At 43.7% G+C, this 23,218-nt stretch overlaps 1 protein-coding gene across 3 annotated transcripts in view; it reads right to left on the bottom strand.

The window, feature by feature from the left end:
• The window catches only part of BICD2 (BICD cargo adaptor 2), a 1,042,429-nt gene that overhangs the window by 328,041 nt on the left and 691,170 nt on the right, over window positions 1-23,218 (bottom strand). For all 3 annotated transcript variants that reach the window (XM_044078150.1, XM_044078149.1, XM_044078151.1), the window contains exon 3: window positions 6,962-7,114. In XM_044078150.1, the coding sequence (XP_043934085.1) occupies window positions 6,962-7,114 (153 nt within the window). The remainder of the gene's footprint in view (window positions 1-6,961; window positions 7,115-23,218) is intronic.

A 23,218-nucleotide genomic window follows, 5' to 3' on the forward strand; every position in this document is an offset into this window, starting at 1 on the left:
CACAGAAACTCCCTTGGTCAAAAATTGTTTATCCGCTGGTGCCATGATAAATTTTGAGGGTCTCCTGGGAGTGGGGTCCACTGAGTCAGGAGCCGTCCATGCCTTTTTTGCTACCACCTGCATGAGGGGGTCAAGGGGAGACACCCAGGAGGTGGAAGGGCGAGAGCCAAACGCCTCAAGGTACACAGATTCATCCTCCGAAGGGTTGAGGGCTGGCCAATTTCCCCTCTGCTTAAGGATTTCTAGAATGTCTGCAAATGAGACATCTTCAGAAGGGGAACGGGGGGAACCCTCGGAATCCTCTAAATCCGTGTCAGAGGTGACGGACTCAGGTGAGTCTATGTGTTTCCTCTTACACTTTCTCTTCCGAGGGGGCTCTTCTGCCAATTCAGGAGAGGGCTCGGAAGAGGATGAGATCCCCACAGGGGATTCCTGAGGGGCTGGCTCTCTGCGGTCTGGGATGAGGGAGTGAGTCGACTTGACCTGAGGCACCGGAGAGGGAGGGGCGGACGGAGCCGACTGTGGAGTTGAACCAGGTTCCAACACACACCGCATGACCTCGAACGCACCCCTGTCAGGCAGAGCCAGAGGTCCCCGCCCGAAAGCTAAAACCTCTCGGCACCGACAGTGATGGCTCCGAGGCGATGTCGGAGCCGAACTCACTAGCGCAAGCCCGAGAGGAGAGCGGGTCGGACAAGGGTCCGATGCCACTCACCCCTCGGAGCCGACGAGGGAAGTCCGGCGCCGAGATTCTTCTAAGGAAGAAATCGAGCCGACGATGGAGCCGAAGACATTTGTATCGGCTCCGACGCTACCACAGTCTCAGTTCAACGCCTGCCCGAGCTCAACGGAGTCGGAGGAGGAACATAATGAGGGACAGGGTCAGGCATCGACTGATGAGTCGGGCTCTGAAGCATTTGGGCCAGTGCCTCGACTTAAGAAGTCGACTCACTACCCTCTGAAGGTCATGGTCCGAAAGCCTCGATGACCTAGAGGAGTGAGATCTATGGCTCCGCTCAGACAGCAGGGAGATGCTGGAGCCGAATGAACGGAGCCAAGGGACGGTGACCTGGACCTCTTTCTAGATGTCGGTTCCGAAGGTCTGGTCGGAACCGACACAGGAATTTCCAATACCTCTGCTCCAGCCGGAGCCGAGGAACCCACAGAAACTGCAGTCTGAGACTCATCGGCTCCAGCCGGAGCCGATGTAGACGGAGGTTTGAGCCTTAGGCCTCGGCTCAGAAGCTGGAGCCGAGGACCTAGAAGCCTTGGAGGGTTTTCCCGAAGAAACAGTAAGGGAACCCTCAGGCTTGAGTAAACCTCTCAAAATAAGTTTGTTTTTTCTTTCCTGCAGGACTCTGGGGCTGAAGCCGTGGCATACAGCAAGAGTCCTGCAGGTGTAAAGGTCCCAGGCAGTAGACAGAAGAAGTGTGACCGCCTGTCAGAGACATTTTCTGACAGCACGAGTCACACTTCTTGAAGCCTGAGACCTTTGAGTCTTTAGACATTATAGAAGGAAGTGTAACCACACACACACAGTCAGACACACTGATTACACCTATACAAGTTTAAACTCAAAAATAAAACTCACTATCAAAGTTTTAAATTCCTGAGAAAATCACACACACACCACTAGGGGATGGAAAAGGCCCAAAGGCCGAGGGAAGAACTTATAAGTTCTTGTGGAAAAGGGGATAAGAGAAGAGAAAAGGGACAAAATCCACTAAACTAAGGGAAACAACTGTTAAGAATTAAACTAAAGGGGTTTAAGTAGACTAAATTTTACTCTACAATAACTCACCAAGAAGCCGGTAGAAACCAAACACCTCGATCGCTGTAGCGGCAAACGAGATCTGAGGTAACTCACGCCTAGCATTGTGGGATATAAGGGGAGCCTCGAGCCGGTGGAACCAACTCTCGAGCTTTTAGAGTGGCCGAGTCGGAGCCGAGGTCGGCTCTGAACCCATCCAGCAAGAATGAAGGCGAGATAGACAACTTAACATGCTCCATTTGCTTACATTGCATTATACCAAATTCCAGTTAAACACAGAGTGGTTACATTTCTATTTACATCTATATACAAACAGTAGTTACATGTATACATTCTAAGATTTTACAGAGATGGAAGTTAATAAAGAGAAAATCTATGTGCAATTTAGTGGACTGTTTAAGCAGCAGTTATGTATAAAAATTGGGAGACCTATCTGAGTTGTGAGATACAATAATTACATCTGATGTACAGTTAACAACAGTACTACTGGTATCTTGGTTGTTGTCAATCTGGGCATCCACGCCAAATGTACTTGCGTTGCTATTAACAATTATGTTAGAAGAGCGATTGTCTATTGTGCCTGATGGCACTTGCCTCTGAAGGACACAGTTGGTAGCGTCTGAATTAGGCGTATTGTTGTCCGAGTGGTATAGACAATGCATTAGCAGTGGTGTAATATGTCTCCATGTCTCCTGCAGCATAATTCAGTGGTAGCCCTGTTAGTCCGGCCAAAAGATATTACCCTTGAAATCAGTAATATCTCGTTGTAGTTTATTCTTTCTGTGAAGCCTTCTTCATACCGATAAACATGGTCTAAGGTAATATTGCTTTCATCCAGTAAAAGAATGGAGAAGCGTTCACAAAGTCACAGTTCATTAACTTTTAACCATGCCTCTTCAATAGTAGAAATCATTGAGAAGCTGCATATATTTCAAACTTACTGTTAGTTGCTGCCATCGACATAGCAGCTCAGATATGTTGTTCCAGTTGTCGGCATTTTCAGTGGCGTACCTAGGAACTACTCGCTCTGAATGCATACTTCAAAATGCATACGCTGGAGGCTCAATTTAATAAATCCATTTCTGTATCAAAACAGTCAATAATTCTTTGTTGAGCACGGTTTCTGGAGCATCACCAATATTGCCATTCTCATAGAGTGTAAGAGGATTGATCGTTCACGCGCAAACGCTGAGTAGATCTGAATGCAGTGGTTGTGTCATCAGATCTTCTGATGACGCATAGTAGTTAACGCCTTGTAGCTTTCAGCCATGTTCAAGAAAACAGTCAAAGATAAATGAATTAAAGCGGAATAAACAACTCCTTTGCAACACCACTTTGGAAAAGTAGGACCGTTAACTCTTTTCTTCTACTCTCAGATTTTCCAAAGTGGTGTTGCAAAGGAGTTGTTTATTCCGCTTTCGTTCCATTTAATTCATTTATCTGCATTGACTGTTTTTGCGGAAACATGGCTGAAAGCTTACAAGATGCGTTGGAACTACCGTACGTCATCAGAAGATCTGATGACACAACCACTGCGACTAGATCTACATCTCAGCGTTTCGCTGAGTGTCTGCGTGAACGTATCAATCCTCTTACACTCTATGAGGATAATGGCATTATTGGTGACGCTCCAGAAACCGTGCTCAACAAAGAAGAATTATTGACTGTTTTGGATACACTAGAAATGGATTTATTAAAATTGAAACGCCTCCAGTACCAGCGTATGCATTTTGAAGTATGCATTCAGAAACGAGTAGTTCCTAGGGGTCTACGCGTACTGAAAATGCCGACAACTGGAACAACATATCCTGAGCTGCTATGTCGATGGCAGCAACTAAACCTTGAAGTAAGTTTGAAATATATGCAGCTTCTCAATGATTTCTTTACACCTATTGAAGAGGCATTAAGGTTAAAAGTTAATGAACAACATGTGGGACTTTGTGAACGCTTCTCCGGTCTTTTACTGGATGAAAGCCTTAATATTACCTTAGACAATGTTTATCAGTATGAGAGAAGGCTTCTCTCACAGAAAAAGAATAAACTACAACGAGATATTACTGATTTCAAATTGGGTAATATCTTTACTTGGCCCAGGACTAACAGGGCTACCACTGAATTTAATGCTGCAGGAGACATGAGAGACATTACACCCACTACAGCTAATGCATTGTCTATACCCACTCGAGACAACAATACGTCTAATTCAGACGCTACCAACACTGTGTCCTTCAGAGGTAATAAAGTGCCATCAGGCACAATAGACAATCGCTCTTCTAACATAATTGTTAATAGCAACGCAAGTACATTTGGCGTGGATGCCCAGATTGACAACAACCAAGATACCAGTAGTACTGTTGTTAACTGTACATCATATGTATAAAAATTGTTTTGTTATTTCAATGACAGGCTGACAGTATGTATTTGGAGAGTATCGTCCAGTGAACACAAAGTCTTAACCTTGTGATGAGCATGTACAGGACCTGGATTGGTTAAGATGTTGTTTAAGCAGTGGTTTCAAATTATCGAGTTTGTCGGAGAGTTTTTTGTGTGGGGATACTATTCCAGAGTTTAGCAACATACTGGGAGTAGAGCAAGTCTCCTACAATATTATTTGACTTATTTGTAAGTAATATGAATTTGTGTGCTGTAGCTGGTTGTGAGTATGTTACGTAGTTGTGCAGTTCAAGCCAGTTTAACTGCTTTAAGCTATGACAATGCTAGGTCCTATGAAAGAGAGACTGGTGGCAAATTTTGCCATTTTATTGCAGCAGGAGGCATTTCTGTGCAAATTCATCCTATCAGGAAACCAGCTCTTTATTTATTGTGAACAACAACTTCAAATAAATACAATATGCCAGTGCATGGGAAGTGTTGCGGTTCAGACCACAAAGAAACAATATTTTGGAGTATTTAGTGCTGCGCAGGCACACATTTATCTGAGTAACTGTCAATAAATATTTTGTTACATCTCAAAGATCATTACTCATAATTCTTAGCTAGTAGAAGTAACTCACGTTTTTTTTTTTTGTTATATAAATGTATCTTTGCCTGTGTCTTAAATGATAACTCAATAAAGCTGTTTGCTACCACTGCAGGCTGGTAATTTGCCTTAGATGCAGGTGAGAGACTCTGCTATGGCCAAGCTGGTTCCTCAGACCACTATTATACCTTTCAACTTCCTAACACAAGAAATCTGGATAAAGCCTTAAATAATGGGGGGAAAGGACTCCAAAATAGGGACAGACTTAAATATTGTTCTTAGAAACTTAGAATGTTGTTAGAATAACATGTTTTGTGTTAGCTTGCTTTTTTCTGAAAGATATTTATTTATTAATATATTTATTCATTTACTGATATTTGATTTCTGGCAAAGTCTGACTGGGTAGAAACCCATTTTCAGCAAAGGCCCGAGAAGAAAAGCTCCAAATTATTACAAAACATTTTAAGAACAATAATTTTACAATCTACAAATATAAAACAAAACATCTGCAGTTTAAATAATTATAACAAATTACACATGCTATAAATACACTGGTTAAGAATCAATAGAAGTTATATGACAATCGTTTAATATTTTCAGAAATTTTAGACAGTTTGTAGAGAACTTAAAGGTAAGTTAGTCTAATACAAACAGGAATTGCAATATGAAGTGAGGGGAAAAACAGGCTTATGCTACATTTATAGAGAAAGTCAGGGAAGATAATGGAAGGAAGGAAGTAAAGAAGGGTGAGTAAGGAGATATAAGGAATGAAAAGATACTCGTTCACATTTAGGGATAGAGCTTATCCTGGTTTTGAACAAGAACAAAGCCAGATTTTTGCTAGGAAGTCTTTCAGAGAGGTTTTGAAAGAAAGGAGGGGGTACAGACCAGATGGATACAGGTAAGGTGTTCCAGACCTTGGCAGGCTTGTACAAGTACAGACAATGCCCAGCAGTTTTGCTAGGTTTGTAGACAGACAGGGGTTTTTGGTAACTGGATTGCACTGACTAACTAGGAACATAATTGTCTAAAATGTTTTTTACTGGTGGACAGGCGGTTGGAGGCTGGATAATTAGTTAATATTTTGTAATATTGTTACATTTAGTGGTGTTATTTGAAATTAGTATATAAAAGAAAACTGCATTTCAGTTTTATACAAGTTCAAAGTTTGATAGAAGTTTAAATGTTAATATAAATAAAACACTACTATTCTGGTTATATTTTGTGTTGTTTAATATTTTGCCTGTTCTTCAATTTGCGTTTTGAATGTTGGTATCCCACAATTTCACCGAGTGGGTGGGGTTACATAATTATGTATGCAATTTTTATGCTGATCAGTGTCCAGATTTTTGGCCAGTTGTACCTATTTTTCATGGGTCTTTGTCCAGATTTTTGATGATTCCGGACTGAGGTATGGTGCCAGCTGCTGATGTACACCATCCCTCACTGGCTCCACCAGCACCTGGGTCATTAGGTACTCTCAAGCCACCTAGGCTGCAGTCAGGGCTTTATCCCCCTGTGCTAAGAAACTGACCCTTATGGTCCTTCATACCACTTGTTTCCATCTTTCTGTTGTACTTATCATGCAGACAATGCATCCTTTCAAGCCAAAGTCTTATAAACAGACACTCAAACCAATATTCATTTTAATGAAAACGCAAACCATGAAAATCAAATTCTTCTTGCCAGAGTTTCCTGAAGACACAATGAATGCCTAACAAATGTTTTACATTCGGACTGTCTGTTAGCTCTTTAACAGATGTCAGTGCATTTCCTCTTCAGATTTGCTAAATGCTGGAAAATCATTCAGTTCAAAACAGCATGTACTATAATGTTGAGCACATCTGTACTCTGCATTGCTATATGAGGCAACAAAGTCATGCTTAGGTCATATCGCATTCAAATAAACAGAAATTGGAACAGCTGAAAAAGAATATATCAGGAAATATTAAAAGATAAAACTAGGAAACTATTTATGGTTTAAATAAATTAAAAAAATAGTAAAAGTATGAAAAATAACTGCTTTCTATAAAACTCTATCCAAGCTTCCAAGTAAAAGACTTCTGAACTGTTTCTGGAATCTGTTGAAAGGAAGTGCATGAAGATTTATCTTACAGTCAGCACAACTCTGCTAAGCAAAGTCAACAGGATATATAAATTACCTTCTAAGCTTACTATGAAAAAAAGCTGCATGGTCATGCTCTCCCTACCTGATTTTGTTTTAGGACAGATACTTGTTTCTGAAGGGATATGTTCTCTTCCTCAAGCTCAGTGTAATCTTGTAGTAGGCGAGCTTCCCGAAATTTGCATTCCTTGATGTCATCTCGCAATCGGTTTCTCTGCATCTCTACAACCTGAATAGCCTGTTGAAAAAAAACCTATATTAAGCATTTTTTTTTTAATTTTCTCACAACCCATGATACTCAGTGGGCTGTTACACTATAGTGTGGCCATCAGTTGTGCAAGATGGTCATGACAAGGTTATATTAAGTTTAACAGGCGTAATGCAGGTTAGAGGAAAATCAAACAAAAGACATCTTGACATCTGACTTCAGTTGTCCAAATGCTTGCCCTGTCTGGAAAGCTGGACTGTTGTTGGATTTTTGACTACAGCTGAGGGCAGTCTCTTGCATACTGTGGTAGCAGCCCAGACAATATCTTAAGGGAGAAGCAGTAAAATGAAAAGATACATGCTGGAACCTTTTCCATCAAGTCAACAGCCAAGTTATATGACTTGGGGTTTCAAAACTCAAATGCTGCTGACATAAATCCTGCACTTGACCAAATACTGACAACAAGCAAATAAAAAATACAGAGCCAGCCTCTATCACAGTAAATTAATAGAAGTACAAATCAGTAATGATGACCATGAAGAAGCAAACATGAAGGTATTCATCCAACTCTGAGGGCTGTGTAAGTTAAGGAACTAGCTTCAATTGATTTTGTATACCATGATTAATAAGCCAAAGGAGCAGGCCTTTATGTCAGTTCTGCTTGCACATATGCGGCACATGAAGAAATAGTGCTCAAAGATACATGGGATGACACTAATAAAAAATTAGCTTTTAATTTTACTACTCCAGTGCATGTAATGTCAAATACCAGCTGCCACAGAATGTGGGGTGATTGTACTAAATCAAAAATCACTCTTGAAAGGATTTATATAAACAAGTCATACACAAAGATGCATATTTCAATAAATAAAGCCTAATGATCCAGTACCTATAAAATGGTAAACCTAGGATAGTTCCCACACATATACAATATTAATATTTTTAAAATAGCCAGAAATGCATGTCCTGTTCAAAAGGAGCTGTGCAAAAATATTGTCACATGCAAAAATTCTTTGGTGTGCCCTAAAAGGTGACAGCTATAAAATTAAACAGAAAGTGAGCAAAGACAGGGAAAAAAACAGTCAAGAATGTAACTATCAGCCTGCTAATACCAAAAAATTCTTATATTTAGTCAGAAAATATAAAACAAAGGAAAAAATATATAAGATAACACTATAACTTAGCCAAGAGCCAGTCAGAAGTCAACTGATCTGCTTGAGTGGCAAACGAGATCTGAGTAATCTTCCCTGAGCATCATGGGATAGGGTATAGCCTTGAGCCAGTGGAAGCTCTTGAGCTTTTGAATTAGGCTGAATTATTACTTCCTCCCTCCCTTTGGTCACTTTGTGGCAAGTCTGAGGGGTGGGTGTGCAAAGAGGATATGCAGCATGCTGCCCCCGCCTCCCGGACATAATCATCCTTTTCCACACCGTAATTCCCCCCTGGCACAAGCATCCTAGCATGGCAGCTCCAGTTTCAACTAGCGATCATCACAGGAGACACCCAAGGAACCATTCATCTACCAGGGACGGTAATGTCCAGCCCTCCCTGCCAGTTTGTCAGATGTCAGAGTCGCTATAAGAACCAGGGTCGCCTGGGGTGTAGACAGTGCTTTAGCTCTCTAAGCCTCCAAAGGAACGTGATAAGCCTTTCTAAATCAGACGGAACATTTATCCCTTTTAAGGGAAATTTACATATTCCCACAGTACTTCTAAAAGCTTATAAATGCCCTTGCACATTCATTTGTGTGTTTGGCAGGGGCTTTCTGTCCGAGTATCCAGTGCAACTGCTTGCGAACATTTGCTCATTTGTTTGCTTATAGGCAGTTGCTTTCTCTTACATGTTCAAGCAGAATCTACTTATGCTTCATGAAATGGTGATCTTGTGAACAGCTACCACCATCAACGGAGTTTAATAAGCTGGTAGGGAATGTAAGCAGATTACCAGGCCTCCCTTTCGTAACACACACCCACACACTCACACTGCCCCTGCATGTACACTTAGAGACAATTTCCTTACTACATATCTTTGGAAGGTCGAGGAATGGGGAGTGCCTGCAGAAAATTCATGCAAGCACAGGGAGGACATGCAAACTACACACAGAAGGCACCCCAGCTGAGAATCAAACCAGAAAACCTCCTACTATGAAACAACAATGCTAGTTACTATACTACTGCATCTCCACAACAAGGAGTATACAGCATATTAAACAAACAATTGAGTCCAGTTCCTGAGTTCCAATACATTGTCTGTTAACTAGTATAGTGTACTGACCAAAACAGGCCAGTTTTAATCCCATTTACATAAAACATGACACTCTGTATGATGTTGCTTACTTGCTGAAGTTTACTGCTAGCCCATGGGAAAATGTGACTTAGAAAAATAAAATCCATGCTAAAACTGTGGAGCCAGTCACTCACATCAACCTATTTCCAATGTTGCTAGTTCAAGAAAATGGGACTCTATTTGCCCTTATAACTGAGGCTCTGGCCTTTAGAACAGTCTCCAGTACAGCTTGTTACTGTGACTCTGCAGTCTGGTGTAAAAGATAACACTAGAGTACAGACAAGCAATAATCTTCTAACCTTTTGTAAACAATAACTAAACCAAAGGAAGCCTTGTATAACCTGCGTCCTCAGAGAAGACTAACACTTGAGCACCATCCACTGTGAGAACGGTTCACCTTGAATGCAGAACAGAAAGAACTTAGTGGAAGATAAGGACCATTAACCATTGCGCCCACTCTTCTATTACCTATCCTAAATCATAAGCTACAATTTCTGCTTTTCTGTATACCCCATTATGTATCTCTGACTTATATTTTTAAATTAAACTGCTAAAGTGCACACGTCTACATCATTCTAAATAAAATGGATACGGGTAGCTCACCAAGCAGACATTTTTAAAATAAATCATTAGAATTACAGCTATCTAACACAGGAATTAAGGGGCATTCATTTAGCTGATCATGCCCAGTATCATATGCCCACTTCATCAAGTGGGCTCAAACCTACCATTACAACTTAATCCAAGGTCTTGTAACCATGGAGCAGTTATATTAAGCATGGAAGTAGGAAGTGAGGCCCCCTGTATGGCAGGTGTGGCAGGAACCCATGTGAAGTACATTAGTAGGTTTAAAACCTGATGGGGAGGGGGGCACCATTTTACAAATATTAAAACAATGAAGCTGAAATACAACATTACAATGGTCTCATTTAAAAGAGCACTGTTCAATTGAAAACATTTGGTCAGTCCTTAACTAACATTTTATTTTGGTTGCTGACTCGAAATGCGAATGACAACTGCTTTTACTGTTCAAATTTATCTCAACATACTTTGTAAAAACATTCAGATTTTCTTGGTGAAATGCTATGGGTTAATCACTACTCACACTTATTACCACCCTGACAGCATTCAGGACTACATCAAGCTATAGCGAGTAGCTCCTTGAAATCTACTTCAACTAAGGTGCATCTAAAGCAGAAAACTCTTCAGGAATGCCTCTATGGCCCCTGTAGCTATTCCCGCTGGATGACGGTGAATAGTCTGCTTTATCCCTGAAAAGAGGCTCTGGCTACAGTTAGAGGAGATTCGACTGAAATAAACACCACAGTGTTGCTTTAATTTTACTGTACCTAAACTGCTTGCTACACTAGTAAAAAATTGTCCAATAATAAGAGACTGATGACTAAACAAATAACCCTATGGTCTGAAGCTCATGATAAAAATCTCTCATCATTTCTTCTTCCTTCTTAACGAGGCCAAATTCCTTTCTTTACTACTCTAGTTGCTCTAACCAGAATAATAACTGCACAAACCTCCTTTTAATGTGATAAAAGCAGGCCACATGAAACAGGTCACAGACCAACTGCTGGGGGGACTAGACCTGTAAAGAAATATGATACAGTATCAATATGGGTTTATCCATTACTGTTGAGAGATGCAGTTTGCATAAAAGCCATCCTTGAATTAATCCATATCAAGGAAATCTTTCTATGTAACTATCTGTTTTTGTTGGCTGGGAAAGCCTGACTAGGCAGTGTCCACTTTCAGTGGTCGCCTGGGGAGAAAAAAACTCCACAAAATGACATGATTAGATAATTAGTAAAATTACTGCACTGCAGTTTAAAAATAGGTTCCGTGGCAACACTTTACAAAAGTGAATTTAGTCACAACAATTGCACAATTCCATAACATGAAATAATTCACCACGTTGACAGGTACAAGCAAGCAAAATCTGAGGATAATGCTACTCAATGCTAGAGGTCTAAACCTCAAAATGCATTCACTCGAGGCACTCATTAAAATAGAGAACATAGACATCTGTGCAGTGACAGAGACCTGGTTCAAGACTCCAGAGAGCACCCCTGCATTACCAGGCTATAACTCATATCACACCTTTCGGCCACCTAACCTGGACTGAAACACTAAAGGCAGAGGAATGTCCATATTCATTAAGGATATCCACACCTCCAGCCTAGTTGCTCAGCATAATGCATCCGAAATTATCCAAGTGCAACTAACTCTGGGCAAGACCACACTCCAAATTGTAACTTGCTACAGATCCCCCACCATGCCCCAGGATTCCCACTCCTCATTTCTTGTTACACTGGAAAATATTAGGGTACAACCCAACACCTTAATAATGGGCGATTTCAACTATTGCACCATTAACTGGAAAAACTACTCATGTACTAACTCTTTTGCTCAACGTTTTCTGGAATTCATGAATTCCAATGCCTTGGATCCACACCCACACCAGGGGCAGCAATATCCTAGACCTGGTCATTACCAACATGGGCGACCAGTGTTCCACACCAGAGGTCAATTTCTCGTTGGTCAGATCCGACCACAAGCTAATCACCCTAGACATCCACATCCCACCCCCCATTAGGGAAACCGCCGTAAAAAAATTTCTCCAAAGCCAACTTCACGCTTCTTAAGACAGAAGTGGCAAACTTCACGACACCCATGCAGACGGACAATAGAGGTACGACTGCTGAATCCTACACAAATGCACTTTATAAGCACTTACACAAGTGCATGGATCATTCTATCCCTAACAGAACCAAGATGCTATCCTCCAAAAAAAGGAAGCCAATCTGGTGGTCCGCTGCCATAAACAAACTCAACAACAGAAGAAAGAAACTGTTGCAAAAAAAAGAGTACAATCCCATGATTGGAGGGACTCCCAGGTCAGCCTCAGTAAGAAGCTGAAATCCCTTATAAAATCTTCCAAAGCTAGTTATGAAAACAAAATCGACACTGATTCTAAAGACAATCACAAAGCATTCTATTGCTATATCAAGAATCTCAATGGCAACACTCAGATCTGCTCTGAGTTGCAGCACAATGGCACTAAATATACAGAAAGTACAGTTTTGTACCTACCATAAATGTAGATGTTCGAGTGCTCACCCTGCTGCAGTCATCACACTTGGGTTATCCTGCTGTCAGGTGGTCCCGCAGTCGGCCTGAATTCAAAAGTCTTGGTCCGGCGTCGGTTGCTGTCGCTTCTTCCCTGATGTCAGCGTGCCAGGGGTATTTAAGAGGCATCTGACGCCATTTTCTTCAGTTTTTCTTGCCCCAAATGTCAGGTGCCCCCAAATAGGTAGGCAAAATATATATGGTTATATAAAAATCAAACAAAACCCTTAGGCACAAGCAAATACACCACAGAGGTAGTATAGGAAGAAGTGGTAGAGATAAGTTCAGCTAGTTCAGAGGGGATGGAGGGAGGGTAACTTGGACTGCAGCAGGGTGAACACTCTAACATCTACATTTATGGTAGGTACAAAACTGTACTATGTTCATCGTGTTACCCTGCTGCAGTCATCACACTTGGGTTGAATCCCAAAGCTATGGATGGGAGGTAGAATCAAACAGGGTTAGAAGAAGCTAGTAGGCCCTGCAAAACTGCAGTGGCAAAACCAGCTCTAGTCTTAGAGTAAAGAGGTAAGTGATAGTGTTTGGTGAAGGTGTGCACTGAACTCCAAGTAGCAGCTTCCAGAATGTCCTTGGTTGGCACTCCCCTGAGAAAGGCTGCTGATGTAGCTGTAGCCCTGGTGGAGTGGGACCTAATGTTAGCAGGTACTAGTTTCCCATGATGTGTGTAGCAGAAACGTATGCAATGTCCTATACATTTTGAAATGGTCTGTTTTGAGATAGCTTTTCCTTGTGATCCTGTAGCATAGGCTACAAAAAGCTGGTCAGTTTTTCTGAAAGCTTTAGGTTTTATCCAAGTAGTAACGTAATTGCCTTTGAATGTCCAAAGAGTGCAGTAGTCTTTCTACTTTGTTCTTCGGATTTGGGAAGAAGGTGGGCAAGTGAATGGTTTTGTTTAGGGCCACACTGGATACCACCTTTGGCATAAAGGAAGGATTAGTTTGTAGAGAGACTCTATCTTGATGAAAAATGATGAAAGGTTCCACTGCCATTAGTGCCTGTAGCTCTGGGACTTTTCTAGCTGAGGTTATTGCTAGTAGTAGGGCAGTTTTCCATGAAAGAAATTTTAAATCAGCTGAAAAAGCTGGTTCAAAGGGCGGCAGTGCAAGCTTTTCCAGAACAAAGCTGAGATCCCAAGTAGGTGTTGGAGCTCTCCTTGGTGGTCATAAGTTCTTAGCCCCTCTAAGGAACTGTCTTAGGAGTGGATGTGAAAATAAAGGAGGATCCGTGCTTGCTAAGGCGTGGATCTTAATAGATGAAAAGGAAAGTCCTTTGTGTAACATCTCAGTCAAATATTGTAGAATCTAAGGGATGCTTGGATCAAGGGGGTTTAAGCATTTTTTTCCAGGCGCAAAATTTTTCCATTTGTCTGAATAGGTTTTCCTGGTGCTGGGCCTCCTGGCCTCCACAATGACGTCCATAACAGCTTTGGATAAAGGTGTTGGTTGGTTGTTTAAGTAATTTGCCATGCAGCCAGGTTTAAATTCTTGAGTTGGCTGTGTAGAATCTGATGGTCTCGTGGGTGAGCAGGTGAGGAATTTGTGGAAAAATCCATGGTGGGCCGTGGGCCATATTCCTTAAAATTGGATACCAATGTTGGCATGGCCAGTCTGGTGCAACAAGTATCATTTGTGGCCTCTCTAATCTGACTTTCAGCAGTACCTTTGCTAGAAGAGGCAGTGGAGGGAAGGCATAAACTGTTAATGTTTTCCAACTGAATGAGAGGGCGTCCACTTTCCAAACTAGTGGATGGAATGGCCTTGTGCAAAATTTTTGAAGTTGGTGGTTGTGGGGGCTTGCAAACAGATCTATGTCTGGGCGTCCCCATTTTTGAACTATCATTGCAAATACTTGTGGATCTAGTTTCCATTCGTGTGGATCCATGATGTTTCTGCTTAGGTCGTCTGCCAATGTGTTTTTCTTTCCTGGCAGGAATTGTGCTTGTAATTGAACCTGGTAAGAGTGCAGTGTTCCACAAGGTCATTGCTTGCCTGCATAGAGGGTAGGAATATGTGCCCCCTTGCTTGTTTATGTACCACATAACTGTGGTATTGTCCGTCTTTATTAGTAGTTGTCCTGGGTGTAGAAGGTCCTTGAAAGCTGTTAGGGCATTCTGCACTACTAGCATTTCTTTTTGATTGATATGCAGGTGTCTCTGATCTGTAGTCCATTTGCCCTGAATGCACTGCCTTGCCATGTGTGCTCCCCAGGCATAGTCCAATGCATCTGTTGTCATAGTTTGCCTGGCTGTGGGTAAGGTGAAAGGCTGACCTTTGTTGAGGTGACATGCCTGTGCCCACCATAGAAATTCCTGTTGAAGGCAGGGAATGAGTGGTATCATTGTTTCCAAGCTGTGGCTGTGCTGAGTCCATACACTTTTCAGGTACCATTGTAATTTCCTCATATGCAGTTTTGCAAATGGTATTAGAAGAACGCACGATGCCATGAATCCCAAGGCCTGCAGAATTTTTCTTGCAGGGAGTTGGGTCTTTGTTGCCATTATTTTGAAATATTGAAACGGCTGTCATTGCTTGTCTGGCGTGAGGAAAGCCATCTGGGCCGTTGTATTCAAGCTGGCACCCAGGAATATTATGTTTTGTGAGGGTACTAGTTTTGATTTCTTTTCATTTACTGTGTACCCTAGGCAACTTAGAAGGTGTTTGACAAATGCCAGATGCTTTAAAAGAATGTCCTTGCTTTCTGCTTGAATAAGGCAGTCGTCCAGGTATGGGTATATTTGAATTCCTCTTTGTCTGCAGTATGCAATTACTGGTGCCAGGCATTTTGTGCAGACCCTGGGCGCAGTAGATAAGCCAAAGGGCAGTGCAGAGAATTGATAATGCGTTGAACCTGCAATAAAAGCAGAGATATATTCTGAAAATTTTGTCTGATAGGGACATGCAGTATGCCTCCTTGAGGTCCAAAGTGACTAGCCAAGCATTCTTGCCCAGCATGGGAAGAAGCTGCTGTAGTGTTAGCATCTTGAATTTTGGTACTTGCAGATAGGTGTTCAGAACTGAAAGATCCAGAATGGGTCTCCATGCTTTGTCCTTTCTTGGGAGTAGGAAGAGTCTTGAGTAAAATCCGTGCCCTTGCTCCTGTGCAGGTACCTGTTGAATGTCTTTCATGTTCATGACAGCTGTAATTTTTTTTGTGCCTCTGCCCATTGATTTGGTGGCAGGTTTGGCATTCTTTTGATCCTTGGTAAGGTATGAAAGTGGAATCTGTATCCTTGGTAAACAATGTTTAGAACCCATTTGTCTTTTGTGATGGTGAGCCAGCTGTCTGCAAAAAATAAGAAGTTATGTACCTACCATAACGTTCCATGTTAGTTGTCTTCTCTCGCCTTCTTTCTTGCTTGATGGGTTCGGAGCCAATCCCTCGGCTCCGACTCGGCACTTGCTAAAATCGAGAGTCACTTTTACCAGCTCGAGGCAGCCCCATATCCCATGATGCAAGGCGGTAAGTACCCAGATCTCGTTTGCTGACAAAGGGCAATAGCACCAAGCATAAAATACTTCCCAAAGGAAGAAAGAAAACTTACAGATGGAAGAAGGACCAGGTCTGAATGGTCTTCAGCATAACAGTTTCTGATAACAAGGTCTGTCCAGGCCAGGGAAGGAGGGAGGGTCGAGAAAGAAGGCGAGAAGACAACTAACATGGAACGTTATGGTAGGTACATAACTTCTTAATGTTAAGTTGTCAATCTCGCCTTCATTCTTGCTTGATGGGACCGCCCCTAGCACCTCTATCCTGGGTGGCTCAATGGAACAAACTCTTGAGGACTGTAGAGCCAAAACTGGCTCTGTCCCTGGAGGCCACGTCCAATTTGTAATGGGAAACAAAAGTGTGAGGAGTCGCCCAAGTGGCGCTGCACAAATAGTGTCCAAAGGAAGTCTAGCTTGAAAAGCTGTAGAAGTAGCTAAGCTCCTAGTTGAATGTGCTTTAGGTTTTGAGCACAGCTGTTTTCCCTGAGTATAAATTTCAGAGATGACCGAAGAAAGCCATCTGGACAAGGTCACTTTAGAAACAGGAAGGCCTTTTTTATTATCCGCATAGGAAACAAAGTTGATCAGATTTTCTAAATTTTTTTGTTCTGTCCAAATAATATCTAAGTTGACGGTGGACATCAAGATAATGTAGCTTTTGTTCAGCTCTATCTGAATAGAGAAAAATACAGGGAGATCAATGGATTGATTCAAATTGTTCTTTGAAGCGACCTTAGGTAAAAAGGTTGGGTTAGTTCTCAAAGATACTCTGTCTTTGTGAAAAACCAAATAGGGGGGTCGAACCGAAAGAGCATGAAGTTCAGACACCCTCCTGGCAGATGTAATAGCCACTAGGAATAAAGTTTTCCAAGAAAGATATTTCAGGGAACAAGAAACAGCTGGCTCAAGGGGAAGAATCAAGGATGTCAGCACTAAATTTAGATCCCACTGAGGAGGAGGATTCCTGATTGGAGGCTTTAGTAGGAAAATTCCTTTCAAGAAGGCCCTGCAGAGCCTATGGGACATAATATTATGATCTGCTATCCCGACATGAAAATTGGAAATAGCAGCCAATTGAACTCTGACTGTGGAAGAAGAGGAGCAAAATCTCTGCTAAGAAGTCCAGGACTGCCTGAACAGGGGCAGTAAAAGGATCAATATTCTGGGCCTTAGCCCAATAAGAGAAACGTTTCCATTTGCTTGTATAAATCCTCCTGGTAGAGGATTTTAGCGAAGCTACTATGATGTCTCTAACTGGGTTAGAGATCAAAGGAAGCCTGGCTAAGGAAGGAAGTGGAGCAACCATGCTGTGAGGTTGAGAGAAGGGATTGACTGGTGCAGCTGACCCGATTGGTGAATCAGAAGATCTGGCACTGGGTCCAGATGCCACGGCTGCACCAAAAGGTGATGATGGAGGAACGGGAACCAAACTTGTCGAGGCCAGTAAGGGGCAATGAGAATCAATTTGGCTCTCAAACGATAGCTTTCTGGATCACCTGAGGATCAGAGGAAATGGAGGAAGGCATAAAGAAGTCCCTGGGGCCAATCCTGGGTCAGAGCGTCTCTTGAGGGATGGCCTGATAGAGGGAAGAGGCTGAAGAAGTTTGGGCATTTGCTGTTTTGGGGAGTAGCAAAAAGATCGCAACATGGACGACCCCATTCCAGAAAAATCTCTTCCGCTATAGATTGCTTGAGAGACCACTCGTGAGGCATGAGAATAGCTCTGCTCAATCTGTCCGCTACAATGTTGGTTTTCCCAGGGATATGCGTTGCTACCAGAAACCGATGAGAGGAGATCGCCCATTGCCATAGTCTGAGCGCTTCTCGACACAAGGGGTAGGACTTGGTTTCGCCCTGTTTGTTGATATACCAAACTACAGACATGTTGTCTGTGTGGACTGCAATTGTCCCTACGGGAAGAAAGTCGTTGAGGGCTTGCAACGCAGCACTGCTCTCATCTCCAGGACATTTATGTGCAGATGGTACTCGAACGGCTGTCACGTCCCATGAACCATCCTGCCCTGATAATGACCCCCCCACCCGATCAGGAGGCATCCGTGGTGACAGTGGCTATCGGGATGGGGGTACAAAGTACCTGCCTTGGTGAACCTGAGGCGATGTGATCCACCAAGCAAGATGCTCTTTGCATGTCTGTGTCACCAGAATCTGGTGACGACTTGAAGTTGCTGGTATGACCATTGTGTGAACAGCATCCACTGAAGAAGGCGCATGTAGAATCGAGCCAGGAAGAAGAGTAATGGCCGCAGCCATGAGACCTAATATCTTTAGAACCATTCTGGCCTGTACTTTCTTGCTGGCCAGAATGATCCTGACATGACTCTGAATGTCTGAAACTCTTTGATCTGTAAGGGTAGCTGACATCCGAACAGTGTTTAAGTTTGCGCCTATGAAGGTAATAGACTGGCAGGGCGATAAGGATGACTTTTCGGGTTGATTGAGATGCCCAAATGAGAACAAAGGTCTATTGTGTAATCCCTGGCTTGTATAAGCTGATGCCTGGTGGTGGCTGACAGGAGCCAGTCATCGAGATACGGAAACACCTGAACTTGACGCCTCAGGTGAGCCGTGACCACTGCCATGCATTTGGTGAACACTCTGGGGCTGTAGTGAGACCAAAGGGCAGGGCTCTGAACTGAAATGACTGGACCCCAGCCGAAGCGGAGAAATCTCCTGGAGCGCCTGTGAATTTTGATGTGATAGTACGCATCCTGAAGATCTATTGAGCACATCCAGTTGTCCTTCTGTAAGAAGGGCAGAATTGACTGAAGAGTGACCATTCGAATCTTGTCTTCCTGACAGACTTGTTGAGTCTGCTGAGATCCAATATTGGTCTCCAGTCTCCGCCTTTTGGGGACCAAAAAGAACCTTGAGTAGATTCCGGCTCTGAATGGTCTATTGTAACTGGCTGAATGGCTCTTTTGCAGTAGTTTTGAGACTTCTAACTCTGCAACCTCCCTTAGACCGGGTGGTACGCCTGGAAGGGAACTTGTGGGGAAGGGACTTTCCTCGAAAGCAATTATGTAACCCTTGGATTTGATCGACTGTACCCATCTGTCTTGAGTGTGGGAATGCCTGGCTTCTGGGTACAGTGATAATCTTCCCGACTGCCTCCAAGGAGGGACAGGCGGGGAACAGCTCAGGGATGCAGAAAGGGCTTATCAGAGAGAGGCTCCCTGTTTGTTTTTCGACCCCTCTGCCACTAGAGCGCCTGTTGTTGTTACCCACTCTGCCTCTAGGGTAAACTGACCACGTGAATCCGTGACTCCTTGGGATTGAACCACATTTTCCCACCTTCTGTCCTTTGGGGTAAGGTCTAGAAGGTGGAAAACGGACTCCAACAGCAGAAAGAGTCTTGCCGTCCTGTTCGCACCTGGTCAAGGTTTCCTTCACCTGAGGGCCAAACAAAGCTGACCCATCAAAGGGAGAATTTGTGAAGGACGCCTTAAAAGGATCCAAAAATCACATAGCCGCATCCAGGCTTGGCGCCTAAGAGCCACACCTGTACCTGCGGCTCATCCATCCGCAGCATAAGATATTAGCCGCATGGAGGAGTTTGCAATGGAATTGAGGGTTCCTAGGCAATTTTTCTTGAGCCCCTGCAGCTGTAGGATCCTGAACTACTTTACCCAGCTCCTTAAGGATATCCCTCTGGAGTCTGGTGAAGTGACATAGGTAATTCAGCGAACGCATAGCAAAGGTCGCTGAGGAAAACATCCGCCACTGCATCTATCCATGGTCCTAGAGTCCTTATTAGGAGGATGGACGGCACGGAAGGATCTGCAAGTTCCTTTTGGTGGCCGAGCCACCACCATGGCATCAGCGGGACACCCTTAGTGAGAAATTGCTTGTCACACGGGCAGTGATAAATTTTGAAGGCCTCCTAGGGACTGGCTCTACAGAGTCAGGAGCTGCCCACGCATAACCTGCATAAGGGGGTCGAAGCGGAGACACCCAGGAGGTGGAGGGCCGAGATCCAAACGCCTCTAGGTATACTGACTCATCCTCAGAGGGATTGTTGGTGGGCCAGTTTCCCTCTGTTTCAGGAGTTCTAGGATGTCTGAGAAGGAGACATCCTCAGAGGGGATCTAGGGGATCCCTCTGACTCATCAAAGTCAGTATCCAAGTGACAGACTCGGGGAGTCTACATGCTTCCTCTTACAAGTCCTCTTCCTAGGAGGATCTCCAAACATCAGGAGAATCCTCGGAAGAGGGGAAATTCCCAATGGGGAAACCTGAGGCGGAGGATCTCTGGGTCCTGTAGCAAGAGAAGTGGCAGAGATGTCAACAGGTACTATAGAGGGAGGAGCTACGGGAACAGACTGCTGACTGATACCAGTGGCCAGTACACTCTTCATCACCTCGAATGCTCCTCCCAGGCAGGTCCGAGAGAACCCGCTCCGAAGAGCTAGGAACTCAAGGGAAGTCTCCGAGGCAGATGTCGGAGCCGAGCTCACCAAGGCCGAGGCTCCAAGGGGAAGAGCGGGTTCGGACAAGGGTCCAATACCACTCACCCCTCGAGGAGACCATGGAAGCCCACCGAATCCCTCTAAGGAAGGTCTCAAGAGGAGATAAGAGTAGAGGCTGAAGGAACAGAAGGGGTATCCGCCCTCCAGCCGTAGCAGTAACCATTCGAAGACTCCAACCCAAGCTCTGGGGTAGAGTTGAAGGAGGAACTGTAACGGGTGTGGACCAACAGTCGCCTGTTGAGACGGACTATGTAACATTTGGGCCAGTACCTGTGACTTAAGTAATCTACTGACCACTCTCTAGGTCATGATCTGACAGTCTGGATGACCTTGAAGATCGGAAGAAGAGGTGAAGCCGAGCCGAAGTATCGGCTCCAAGGAAGGAGACCTCGACCTCTTCCTGGAATGAGCCATTGGAGCCGATACTATAGATCCTGTCGGAGCCGACTCGGAGCCGACAGGAAGTTCGATGTATCGGCTCCAGCCGGAGCCGATACAGCCACCAAAGTAACGGTGTCGGAGCCGATCGAGCCGACACCGATGTTCACATAGGTGTCGGAACCGATCGGAGCCGACACCGGCGGTCGATACAGATTCGGCATCGATAGCCATCGGTGCGGCTTTGTTACAGAATCGCTCCAGCCGGAGCGATCTCGACTGAACGAAGTGAGCCGAGGCCACAGGCTTAGACACAGAAGCCTGGGCCTTGGAAGATTTAACTGATTTAGATGGAGCCGACTTAGCCGGAGAGCCTCCGCTTAAGAAGGCCCCTAAGGATCAGTTTGTTATGTTTTCCTGCAGGACTCTCTGGCTAAAGGAATGACAAATAGCACAGGAGTCCTGCAGGTGAAGAGGCCCCAGGCAATACAGGCAAGAAGTGTGACCGCCTGTCAGAGACATCTTCTGACAGCACGAGTCACACTTCTTAAAACCTGAGACCCTCTCCTTTGACATGGTGCTTAACACAAACACACACACACCAGTCAAAATTAACTTAAATAAAATACCAAAAGGTATTTGTATAAAACACACACACCCTAACAGGGAGGGATGGGATGGGTAAAGTTTGACTAAAATAAATTAGAAAAGACAGGGATTTTCTGTCACAAAATGTAAATTATTAACTAATAACTAATAATTAAGGGTTTTTAAGAAAAAGGGGCTTAAATATTCAAAAGTGAATCACTTACCAGGAGCTGGTAAAGGAGGACCTCATAAGCGGCAAACGAGATCTGGGTACTTACCGCCTTGCCTCATGGGGTATGGGGCTGCCTCGAGCTGGTAAAAGTGACTCTCGAGCTTAGCAGTTCAGTCGAGCCGAGGGATCGGCTCCGAACCCATCAAGCAAGAATGAAGGCGAGATTGACAACTTAACATTGCTAGTTTTGCTCCCAAGGGAGTTGCCAGGACAGATTTGCTTGGTAGTTTGAGGACAGAGTTATTGTGTTTGTCTTCTGCTAGCCTGGGGCCAGTCTTCTCCTCCTTTCTGGGTAGCAGAACCCCATTGGCGAGGTTTGTAAGGGCCCTGTGACTGGCCTCTGCCCCTTGGGCATCTATATTTGCCCCTCTGTGATCTGTCTAAAGATGGAAAGGACCAGTTTTTTGTTGGCCAATTTCTGCTGAAACGAGGGGGTTGTACCTGCAAAAAATCCTTGACCGTTTGTATAGACTTCGCCTTACCCTCCATTTTCTTTAAAACCTCTTCTGCTTTGACACCAAATAATGCATCCTGTTGTAATTTTGCTTTAACATGGTCAGGGAGGGTTTGTTCTTTTAACCAAGCATGTCTACGTATGACAGAGCCAGTAACAGCTGCTCTACAGGAAGCTTCCAATGAATCAAATCCGCATTGCAAGGTATGTTTGCCCACCTGTTCAGCTGCATGCAACAGATCCTGCATTTCCTTGAATTCAGGCTGTTCTGAATGTGTGCTCATTTTTTGTTTTAACTGAGACATCAGGAATTGTTGATATTTCAGCATGTGAAACTGGCAATTTAATGCTCTCACAGCCAGAGTTGCTGAGGTGTAAATTTTCTTTCTCCATCTATCTAGGGCTCTGGAATCCCTTTCAGAGGGCACAGGATTTTTAGCCATAGAAGCTTTTGCTCCCTTAGGACCCTGGGAAATTGTTTCTGGGTCAGCTACAGGGCTTTTATAAAGGAATTTGTGTGAGTCAGGTACTCTGTAGTATCTGTCTGGTTTGGCTGGAGTAGGAGGTAGAGAGTCTGGATTTAAACTAGGCTCCAAGTAAACCTCATCCACAATATCTAAAACAGGGGGGATAGCAAGAGGTCTGTTCTGGGGTAGTAAATGGAACTTTCTGAGCCTTTTCTTAGAATATGAGTAATCCTGGCCTTCCCAGTGGAAATGTTCCCTTATGGTATGCAAAGTTTCCCCAAAGGAGTAGTCTTCAGGGGGAGAAGCCGAGGGAATGGAATCTTCAGCCTCAGAATCCTCATAAGGTGGAAAAGTGTAATCCTGTTCCTCAGAAGAATCTGAGGAGAGAGAAACCTGGCCAGAGGATGCATAATCCTCCTCTTGTCACGGTCTTTTATCAGGAGGGGGATGGGAACCCCTGAAAAGGGTAATTAAATCTTCAGCCATCTTAAGACTCTGTTTCTTAGGCATGGGGCCTTGAACTGTAGCCTGATGTACAGTTTCCTTTGGTTTTAAAGGAATTTTAAGTTTAGCATAAGATTTAATGGTGAGTGTA

This window comes from Protopterus annectens, chromosome 7.part0, assembly GCF_019279795.1.
Source record: "Protopterus annectens isolate FY-2018-M chromosome 7.part0, PAN1.0, whole genome shotgun sequence".
Classification (NCBI taxonomy): domain Eukaryota; kingdom Metazoa; phylum Chordata; order Ceratodontiformes; family Protopteridae; genus Protopterus; species Protopterus annectens.